This window comes from Magnolia sinica, chromosome 9 (assembly GCF_029962835.1).
Source record: "Magnolia sinica isolate HGM2019 chromosome 9, MsV1, whole genome shotgun sequence".
NCBI lineage: Eukaryota > Viridiplantae > Streptophyta > Magnoliopsida > Magnoliales > Magnoliaceae > Magnolia > Magnolia sinica.
This window is the reverse complement of record NC_080581.1, coordinates 28,643,117-28,654,678: the sequence shown is the minus strand read 5'-3', so window position 1 is coordinate 28,654,678 and position 11,562 is coordinate 28,643,117. Positions and strand designations below refer to the sequence as shown.

The window sequence follows — 11,562 nt, the reverse complement described above, 5'->3', positions numbered from 1 at the left end:
GGGTTGTCCTCTCTCCTAACTTTTAGTTTGATGTGGCCCACTTGAATCATACGTTAGCCTGTTTTTTGGCCCTGAATCTTACTTGGGATGATGCATCTATAATGATCGGAGTGGATTTCACGGTGGGCCATAAAACAATGGTGGGCATCCCTCTCCCCAGTTGCTTCCCTTGGAATGACTCACCTAAATCAAGACCAGCCTGATTTTTGGACCTTGGGCCTAACATGAACTAATGCATCCGTTGGTTAGAATAGATTTCATATGCATATCAGTCTCCTCTGAAGGAAATAGCCAGAATAGGTGGGTGTGCGTTTGTTTTCATATTTATGCATTCATATACAAGAAAGTAGATAAGGTAATAGACAAAATTGTTACCTGGAGCGATGTATCCAACAGATCCCTTGATTCCAACCAAGCTAGTTTGAGCAACCTCAGGTAAGAACCTGGCTAGCCCGAAATCACCCACACGAGCAATCATGTCATCATCAAGAAGAATATTGCTTGGCTTTAAATCTCGATGAATGATTGGCGTTTGGCAATGATTATGCAGATAATCCAGTGCAGAAGCCACATCAATAGCTATGTTTAGCATTTGAGTAAACTTCAAGTTCCTTCCAAGCTGCTCATGACCATCTTTGTGCAACCACTTGTCTAGACTTTCATTGGGCATGTACTCGTAAACTAGAGCTTTAAAATCATTGCCCTTAAAATCAATGCTTACACAGCAAGTTAAGATCTTAACAAGATTCCGATGCCTAATGTTTTTCAAGGCTTCGCATTCAGCCATGAAGCTCCTCAGAGCTCCTTGTTGTTGAAGATTGAAGACTTTCACTGCTACCATAGTTCCATCACGATCTAAAGCCCCTTTATATACAGCGCCAAAACTTCCGGTGCCGACCAAATTGGCAGAAGAGAAGCCATCTGTTGCTTTAAAAAGTTCCGTATAAGACATGGTGACGAAAGGATCCTCCGCAGAAGGCACATCAACAGGTTTCCTTCTTGACTTTCTTACCCAATAAAGAGTGGCAAAGATACAGGATACTAACATAAGGCATAGGACAACAACAACAACTGAGATTTTGACTTTTGATGGAAGATACTCTCTCTGTTTCTTGGAAGCTTGGCTAGAGCATTGAGGCAAATTTAATTCTGGAATACCCCCACAAAGCTTATTATTTCCGAGCACTGAAACTTGACTGGCATTTCCAAAGACCCCTTGTTTCGGTAATTCACCCTCAAAATTATTAAAGGATAGATTTAGAGACTCTAGAGCAAGCTTCCCCAGATATTTTGGAATCTCCCCAGAAAGGTTGTTGCGTGAAAGATCCAGGGATCGAAGGCCTCTTAGAGTACTAAATGTTGGAGGAATTGATTCTTGAAAGAAGTTTCCATCCAACCAGAGATTCTCTAAGCTGAGACAATCGCCTAGCGAGATTGGAATTTCTCCTGACAATTTGTTATCTGAAACACTCAATGTCGAGAGAGTTTTCAAGTTACCAACTTCAACTGGCAAACTATCGGTAAAAGAGTTATTTCCAATGTAAAGTTCAATCAAAGATGGAAAGATGAAAAGTTGTCTGGGTAAGCTACTGCTGAACTTATTATCGTCGAGGTATATGAATTGCAGGTTTATGCAATTACCAATAGTTGAAGGTATGCTCCCCGATAGATTGTTTTCATATAAACTGAGTACCAACAATTGGGAGATGTTGCCTAAGGAAGGCGCAATTTGCCCTGATAATTCATTTGCATGAAACCAAAGCTTTCTTGCGTTGTTAAGCTTCCCAATACCAATGGGAATAGTACCTGTTAAAAAGTTATTCCCCAAATCCAGTACTGTTAGGTCGACAAGATTCTGAATCGAGATGGGATGCTTCCGAATATCTTGTTACTTCCCAAACTTAGCCAAGTCAGTTGGGTCGAAATATTAGAAATGGAGTCGGGCAGCACACCGCTGAGATGATTACTGGATATCTGCAGCACTCGTAAGCTACTGCAATTGGTCAAAGAATCGAGAAAAATCAAGTCTTGAGATTTTCCAATTCCAAGTTTATTACCCCACAAAAGTAACTCGGACAGACCCTTGAGGCTTCCAAAATTCGTAGGTACAGATCTGCTAAAGCTATTGTTAGCAAGGTCAATATCTACGAGTCCTGAAGCGTTGGATAATGATATTGGTATGGGTCCTGTGAATTGGTTTCCTCCGGCGTAAAGCTTTAGGGCCTGTTTGGCCGGGCAGGCTGGATTGGATTAGATTGTATTAGAAGGGATTGGAAGGAGTAATCCCGGGATTGGCCGGGCGTGCCAAACAAGCACGTTCAGTAATACCCCCACCGGTACGTGCTGGGGACGGACGGTCCTGTCAGGGGCTCTGCCGAGCCCACCGTGATGTATATATTTTATCCATACCGTCCATCCATTTTGAAATATCATTTTCGGGCACGAACCCAACAAATAGGAAGATTAAAGCCTTAATTGGACCACACCAAAGGAAGCAGTGGGGATTGACAGCTTACCACTGAAAGCTTCCCGGGGTCTATGTAAGTTATGGATCAATTAAGCTGATATTTATGTTTTCCCTCTGTTCATCTCTACGTGAGCTTATGAATAGATTGGATGGAAAATAAACATCACGGTGGACCCTAGGGAGTTTTCAACGATAGAAGTTCAATCCCTGCTGCTTCCTCTGGTGTGGTCCACTTGAGCCTTTGATCTGCATCCTTTTTAGAATAATGTCCTAAAATGATTTATCAAAATAGATGAACGGCATGGATTAAGAATATACATCACTTTCTAAGGCCCGCCATAATCTTTATTTTCCATCCAATCAGTCGATAAGGAAAAAAAAAAAAACTGGATAAAGGGAAAACACGAGTATCATGTTGACCTAAAAATTTTAAAACCCAAAAAAAGTTTTTAACGGTGGGCACTCAATCACCACTGCTTCACGTGGTGTGGTCCACCAGAGACCTGGATCTTCTTCATTTTTTCGGCCCGTGGCTTAAAATGAGCTGGCAATATAACACATACGTTAAAAGTAGGATGTCACTGTCTGTCTGACCAAGGTCGGTGTTACCCCAACCTGACACAATCTCCTCCCCCTCTCCGTGTAAGTTGATCTGATGAGTGTGCGAGCCTAGTTACATGGTCCATCTAATGAGATGTAGAGAACTCATCCTTAAATATAAGGAGGATTGGGATGCTTATCGTTCGGTATAGATTATGAAACATTGGATAGGGACCACAAAACAGCATGGTCTAATGATATGAACCATATATCGTTTAGGCACTTACTATGGATAGCCCATGATATAGGAATTATGCCAGTCGATCTTTCTTACCATCCAGTCAGATGATCCATAGCTCTTTATCTAGAAAACGGATATACACAACGGGCCTAAAGATAACGTCTAACACCCTAGTAGCTTGAAAACGACCATAAATTAAGGGCACATTTGGGCGGTGCGATTAGAAGGGATTAGGTGGGATGGGATTCAAAAAACATATTTATTACCCATGGGATTGTCCCCTGTTGGCATGGGATAAGATTAATTTCATGCTTTGTTGGTAATACGGTGGTACATTGAATGAATATACCACCATCATTTGAAATTACATAGAATAACACACATATGTTATGTCTAAACCGTTCATTTGTTTTGTAACCTCATTTTATGGCATGGGCCTAAAAATGAGGTAGATCCAAAACTTATGTGGCTCCAAAGAAGTTTTCAACGGTAAGTATTCAATCCTCTTGCTTTCTTTGATGGGGTCCACTTGAGCTTTAGATTTACCTGATTTTTTGGCCATGCTCTAAAATAATCTCAAAAAATGGGTAGACGGTGTGGATATAGCCCACACTTCATGGTGGGACCTACACAACTTAGTAACATTGAATGAAATTTGCACGGACCCGATGCAATTCCTTCTCATCTAATCCCAAGCTTTTCCATTTTCCCAAACATGGAGTGGAATTGGCACGGTACCAGATGAATCCCATCCCACCTAATCCCTTCTACTACCACTGCCCGTGCCCGTTTTGGTAATGAACTTTTCAGCCTTTGCCCTCAGTTGGATCAGTCCTCGCCCGGCCATTCCGAGGTCCATTAGCTTGTTGTCTTTGGCCACTTACCTAAACTCTTTCCTACTAGTGGACTGCTAGATCACCTTGAGAGCAGCCCTCTTTTAGTTCCCTTCTCCAAACCTTACTTTGGAACCAACTTGGATTGCAAACAAGGAAAGAGCTGAACTCTGATCTAGGTGCAGTTCGAGCCGACTTCATGAATCATTTTCATTTCTAGGCCCTCCAGTCAATTGCTAGCAATCTCTACTATGGGAGAAAAGCTACGCCCTTTCTCCTCCGCCGCATTGAAAAGTAACTTTGGCCATGGAGAAATCATGCCCTATTGTTGTCTGAATGTCTACGATTTGTACTTGAAATAGAGGTCTTGATCAATCAATCAGACTGATCGATCAATCGAGTAAGCCCCAAATTATATAGATTGGTCTCTAGACAGTTCTGGACATATTCGGTTAATTGACCTGAGAGGTTTGAGCGATTGACTATTTTCAAATAATACTTGTAAACTATTTGAACCCTTTTGAGCATGTTAGAGCGATCGAACAAGTGGCTACCCATCGATCGAGGGCCGCTCGATTGATGTTGATCAATCGATGCTTAAATTGACAGCGTGCAAAATTTTGCGTAATTATGCAGATTGTTTCCTATTTTTGGTATTATGCTATAAATATTGGTGTAATGCAGGATTAGGGTATGATTAAGATAGCTTAAATATTTCTAAGAGGGTTTTGAAGGAAGACTAGAGTTTTTGCATTTGTGAGTTCATATAATCTCTTATAATTAAATCATTCTTCATAGTGGATTTGCTTATTGTTTTGTGCCATGGTTTTTCTCTCAATGGCTTTTCATGTAAAATTGTGTGCTCTTGTGCATGCTTTGTTGTGTTTATCTATCACTTGTTTGATTCAAATTTGGGATTTACTTCCGCGGTCCACCAACAAGTGATATCAGAGCTATACGTTGGGATTCGAGTTAAAATCTGAAATATGTTGATGAAGGGATCGAATGTTAATTATGAAACTAAAAAGTTCATCAATAAAAATAATATTGAGCTATGGAATGTGAAGATGAGATGTCTTCTAGTTAAGCATTGATTGCAACAGGTATTCCTTAGTATAACGAAGTGTCGCAAAATTATGGCTGAAGAAGAGTGGGAAGAACTGAATAATCGAGTGAAAACCTCGATTCAATTATGTATGTTCAATGAGTTCATTTATAATGTCCTTAATCAAAAGACCACCATAGAATTTTGGACAAAGTTAGAAAGCTTGTACATGACGAAATCTCTCAAATCGTCTATATTTGAAGAAAATAATTTCTATAATTTAAAACTAGCGGAAGGGTTTAATATTAATGAACACATCAGCGTATCTAACCAGTTGCTTTACAAATTGACAAGTGTGGAAGTGACAATTGACGAGGAAGACCAAGCCCTGATTCTGTTGAATTCTCTTCCGGAGTCTTACAAGAGTCTCATAGATACTATGTGTCATGGTAGGGTGACCATAGACATTGAAACTGTCATCTCAGCCCTTCATTCAAAGTAGTTGAGAAAGAATGACAGTAGTGGTGGTTCCTCTATGGATGTGTTGGTTGTTAGGGGAAGAAATTCTAAGCAGGAGAATGGAAAATCATAATCTCGATCCAATTCTGAGGGCAAGTGGAAGATGGAGTGCTGAAACTATGGAAGAGATGGACATATGAGGAATTGTTGGAATCCTAAAGCACAGAAAGGTAAAAAATTAGATGAAATGTCGAAGGAGGCCAATAAAACAGAATCCTGTGAGGAAGTGGAAGGTTTTGACGTTCTGACAGTATCCAAATTTGGGTATCTCAATAATGAGTGGAATTTGGATTCGAGAGTTTCATACCACAAAACCTTTCAACAAAATTGGTTCACCAGTTAGAGTGAGTGTGATGGTTGCCAAATGTTTATAGGAAATGACTTTGCTTGTAAGGTTGTTAGTGTCAGATCGGTGCGCATCAAAATGTTTGATGGAATGAAATGAATTCTATGGATGTGAGATGCATTCTTAAACTGAGATAGAATTTGATATCCCTAAGAGCTCTCAATTCATTTAAGTGTAAGTTCATCGGGTTTGATCATGTCCTAAAGGTTTAAAAGGGGCACTTATATGATAAAGGCACATTGGAGAGATAACATTTACAAGTTGATCGGGAATACCGTATCGAGTGGAGTTACAACATCTGTAACAGAATCCACATTGACACGTTTTTGGCATGAGCACTACTTTCTGATTGTTGCTTGATTCATGCTTTTAAAAATATTGATTTTCATATATGCGAGCATTGTATATATGGTAAACAATCACGATTATCTTTTAAATATGAAAGACATATAAGTAAGGGTATGCTAGATTATGTGCATTCAGATGTATCGGGGTTATCATCCATTATTTCTAGAGGGGGGTTCGCCACTTTTTGTCTTATTCATAGATAACTACTCTAGAAAATTATTAAGTTGACTTTATGAAGCATAAATTCAATGTTTATGCCGCCTTTAAGATGTGGAAGGAGATGGTAGAGAAATAGTCATGAAAAAAATTAAAAGTGTTGATGATAGACAATTGTGGAGAACTCATTTCAAATGAATTTAATCAGTTTTGTGAAAATGACGAGATCTTACAAAATAATAAAGTCTAACACACGTTAGAGCAGAATAGTGTTGCAGAATGAATGAAACAGGCTTTCTTAGAGAGAACCCGAAGTATATTGAGCAATGCTTAGTTAGGCAAAGAGTAATGGATTGAAGCCGTTAACACAGCTTGTTACTTAGTGAATCAGTCCCCCTCCACACTGATAGACTGTAAAATTCTAAAAGAAATGTGGAGTGGTCGTGATATAACCTACTAAGGATTGTGAGTATTTGGTTGTGACACTTACTCTCATGTACCGTCAGTTGAGATAGATAAGCTAGACCAAATGGCTAAGAAGCGTACCTTTATAGGCTATGGTGATAGTGTGAATGGATACGTGCTGTATGACCTGGTCATACTGAAGATCATGATTAGCCGTGACGTCAGGTTTGATTAGGATTCCTTATTCCATAAAGACGAACATAAGGAAATAAAAAAAAAAAATTAACAGTTATTGATGTCGAAGTCGAAAAAGGTGAGACACAAATAGAAGCTAAGCCACAGGCATAAGAGCAAGTGGAGCAACCACTAAAACTTTCTCAACAGTAGAAGTTCGATTCATACTCTTTTTTGCAGTGTAGTCCACTTGAGATTCGAATATGCTTTATTTTTAGACTTCAACCCTAAATTTAATTACCTGGAAAAAAGAATGGACGGAATGGATAAAATATATAAATCACTGTGGCCCCACAAAATGTACTCGGTACTGCTTACCCTATACGTAATCAGCTCCCCTCATCACTAGCGCTAAAAGTCGGGTGGGTTGGGTCAGGTTGATGCTCAACCCTAGCCCAACCCAAGGTTCTTCGTACCTCAACCCTTACCCAACCCAACCTAACCTCGGGTTGAGAATTCTCAACCCAAGCGAGTTCGGTCAGGTTGGTCAAGTTGATCGGGTGGATACATGTTAATATTTTAATGATTGAAATAGTTTATTATATTTCAATACACGTCTTATTTTAATATTTATGGTTTTATTAATTACATATGTAGTTGTTTATCGTAAAGAACTTCATTTATTCTAAACAAACAATCTAAAATAAAGGACAACTACTCATTTAAAAGTCGTGTTGTGTAGCAGACGATCTATTTGAGAGAGAAAAATCCAGCATTTCTTGTTAGCTTGAGTCATGGGAAATGATGTGGACCAATGAGACCCGACAGCACCAGATTTTCCTATGTCTTCAACACATACGATCCATATTCAATTATAATTTATAAGTAACTTATATATTGATCGGGTTCAGGTTGGGTCGGGCAACCCAAGACCTCTACCTGAGCTTTACCCAAGTTTTATCGGGTTGGTGTTTGTATAGCCCAAGCCTAAGATCAGACTCGATACATCCTGCCCATGCCCAACCCAATGTCGGGTTAGTCACGGGTTGGTCGGGTTCAACCCGCCCAACTTTCAGCCCCACTCATCATGTCCCATCACTTTATTAAATTATGCAGATTTCCATGGGAAGCCTTTCCCACGAAGTAAGTTCAACCCAAAGCTACATGGGGCCACCATCGTGTTCATGAGAAATCCACCAAGTCCATACGTTTTATCAGATCATTTTAGGACATGGGACCAAAAAGATCTAGAACTCAAGTGGGTCGCGCAACAAGAACAAAGGAAAATTCCTACCGTTGAATCCTCCTGGGGTCCACTGATCAACTTCACATGGCATCCATACGGTTCATAAGGTCATTATTACTGATATAATTGAAAAACAAGTGCATTAAGTATTATTAGGATGAACCAAATTTTTTGCAGCCCTATGTCTCTCTTTCAATGGGGGACGTTCAGTCCCAATTTTTCCTTTCGTGCGGCCCACTTGAGTATTTGATCTTTCTAATTTTTTGTCCCATGTCCAATATTGGACTGGAAAAACGGATCGACGAGGTGGTTGTCTAGAATCATCACACCATGGCAGACATGCCTTCCATTCGAAGGAGCTTCTGCGGAAGTTCTTCAGCAACAAATCCACAATGCATCCGCAGTCAAAATGGAGGACTTGACCAGAAGTCGAGGTCGAGCTACATGAATTGCGTCCTAACCCCGCCTGTCTCCAGCTGGGAAAGGGCGGGAGGTTCGAGTGGCCACCGTGACGTATGGGTCTTATCCACACCGTCCATCCATTTTTTCCTATCATTTTAGGATACAAGTCAAAAAATGATGCATATACAAGGTTCAAGTGGGGTATTGAACATTTTTACCAAATGATGAAAAAGCCCATTGAAGAGTAAAGAAGGGTGGGAAACTTTTCCTCCGTGGGGTGGCTCACCTGAGATGAGCTTGTATTGATTTTTGTCCAGAATGAACAAGCACGACTTAGGAAATTGATGAACGGATTAGATCTCATTAGTAAAACTAAAGTGGAGACAAATACAATAATTTCTAAGATAAGCTTATCATAGCAATGTTGTCAGTAGATCCGGCCTCTGTTTTTCTTACTCGTTCAAGAGGCGGGATCTACTCCAAGCATTTGTAGGTTAAGGTAAAAAAGTACACTGCAATCTCTATGTCTCTAATTGATGGGTGTACACAATTTAATCCGTTCATCACGCATGTCTAAAATTGTTTTTCTAGTGGCCAAAATTTCTTTCAGTTCAACTCTCAAGTGGGCCATCCTAAGGGGACAACACCCCTACCCATTGAATGAATATTTCCACCATTTTGTAAGAAAGCAACGGACTCTTTAAAAAAATCACTTTTGTTAACACCTACACGCACACTCTATTTCTCGGCCAAAAAAAAACAAAAAAAATCGGCCCCTTTTTTTTTCATCCGAACTTATTTCGACCGGAAACGAGGTGGGGCCATTCGCGATGTTTGTGAGATATCCACCCCATCCATCTGTTTCCCCAAATCATTACAGGACATGGAACTAAAAATGAGGCACATCCAAAATTGAACTGGCCACACAACAGGAAATAACGAGATTAAACGTCCATCATTGAAAAATTCATGGGGTCAGAAAAAATTTAGATCGGGCTAATATATTTGTGTTTTCAGTTCATCTCATGGTAATGACCTTGTGAATAGTAATGATTTCATATAAACATCACGATGGATCCCAGGGAGTTTTCAGCGATAGGTATTTCTCTGCCCACTACTTCCAGTTGTGTGGCCTCTTGAGCTTCAGATCTGCGTGATTTTTTGTCCCATGTCATAAATGATCTAAAAAAATGGATAGATATTGTAGATTTGTCACAAACATCAAGGTGGGCTCACAAACGCTTGGAGTGGATCCCACGTTTGCCCAATGACGTGACAATACATACTACTGGATGCGGATTTCCTTCCTGTGCTGAGATGGTTAGTGGTGCTCACCGTGGTTGGTGAGAAATCCACCTCTCCATACGTTTTGAGAGATATTTTAGGAAATAAGAAAAAAAAATTGAGGTGGATCCAAAACTCAAGTGGGCCACGAGAGGAAAATTTGGGAAAAGAAATGACTACGGTTAAACATCTAGGTGTTTACATTACCACTGGGATGAAGTGAAAACAAAAAACTCATCCCAATGCAAAACTTTTGTGGTAATAGAGACGTTTCAATGGTGGTCACTGAATCCTCACTTTTTCCTCTAGTATGGCCCACTTGAGTTTTAAATCCTTCTCAATTTTGGATGCATGTCTTAAAATGAGCTTGCAAAATAGATGGATGGGTTGGATTCCTCACTAACATTACGATGGGCTCCACCTAGCATCCCAACGCAGGGATTTCTTAAGGAATGCTTTTACAGGTAACATTTGTTGAGGAAACGACGGAATCACACAGAGAAGAATTAATGATAGAAATCCAAAAGCACTAAGCAAAAAGGAAGGAGAATACAATGATTTAACGTGGAAAAATCTTTTGGGAAAAAATCACAACACAAAGTGACAAAAATTCACTATGAAAGTAGAAATTACAAAGAGAGACGACTTACCCGATTCGAACAACCTCGAATTTCACCCTTGCTACACCCCTTTGAAACCCTAGAAATATTTAGAAACCCTTGGAATGCATCCCAATCCCGTTTACACCCATATATAGCCTTAAAAAGAATCCTAAACGAAATCGGAAATGAATCCCGCAATTTCGTAGTTTTGCGAAAAAATCCGCGCAGAATCTGATTAGATTTAAGACATCGGATACAACAATCTCTACTATGTCTTTATCTTCAAATGTATAGCTCCTTGTTCTCTTCTCTTATCTCTACCTCGCATTATAGTTTCATCAATGCTTCTCATGCACACTCCGTCTTCCTTTTATGCAATCTGCAAGCATAAAGAAGTTGCACAGAACTTGAACTTCTCTTTAGGAACAACCTTGGTGAGTATGTTTAGAGGATTTATGCAGGTGTGAATCTTCTCCAGAGTTATGCCTCCTTTAAGCACCTGTCGGATAAAGTGGTGACGAACATCAATGTTTTTAGCATGAGAGTGATAAATAAAATTTTTAGTCAAATTTATAGCGCTTTCGCTGTCACAATTAACCAGCACGGCTTCCTGCTAAAGTCTCAATCAATTTATCATGCTTCTCAACCAAACGCCTTCCTTAAATGCTTCTGTCATTGCCATATACTCTAGTTCAATCGTGGAAATAGCCACTACGAATTGAAGTTTCGACATCCAACTAATTGTGCCGCTCGCTAGAGCAAACGAGTATCCTAAGGTTGACTTTCTGGAATCCACACTACTTACGAAGTCTGAATCCATATAGCCTACCAACTTTGCCCCAGTCTTCTCAAAAGTTAAGACATAGTATTTTGTACCTTGAATATATCGAAGTAGTCATTTCATCGATTCCCAATGTTATTTATTGGGGTTTAACATGTATCTGCTCACAACAC

General features: G+C 39.8%; 1 protein-coding gene across 1 annotated transcript in view; it reads right to left on the bottom strand.

The window, feature by feature from the left end:
* Window positions 1-268: 268 nt before the first annotated feature.
* The window catches only part of LOC131254922 (probable LRR receptor-like serine/threonine-protein kinase At3g47570), a 28,798-nt gene continuing 17,504 nt past the window's right edge, over window positions 269-11,562 (bottom strand). The window contains exon 2 of the mRNA XM_058255625.1: window positions 269-1,855. Within this exon, the coding sequence (XP_058111608.1) occupies window positions 269-1,855 (1,587 nt within the window). The remainder of the gene's footprint in view (window positions 1,856-11,562) is intronic.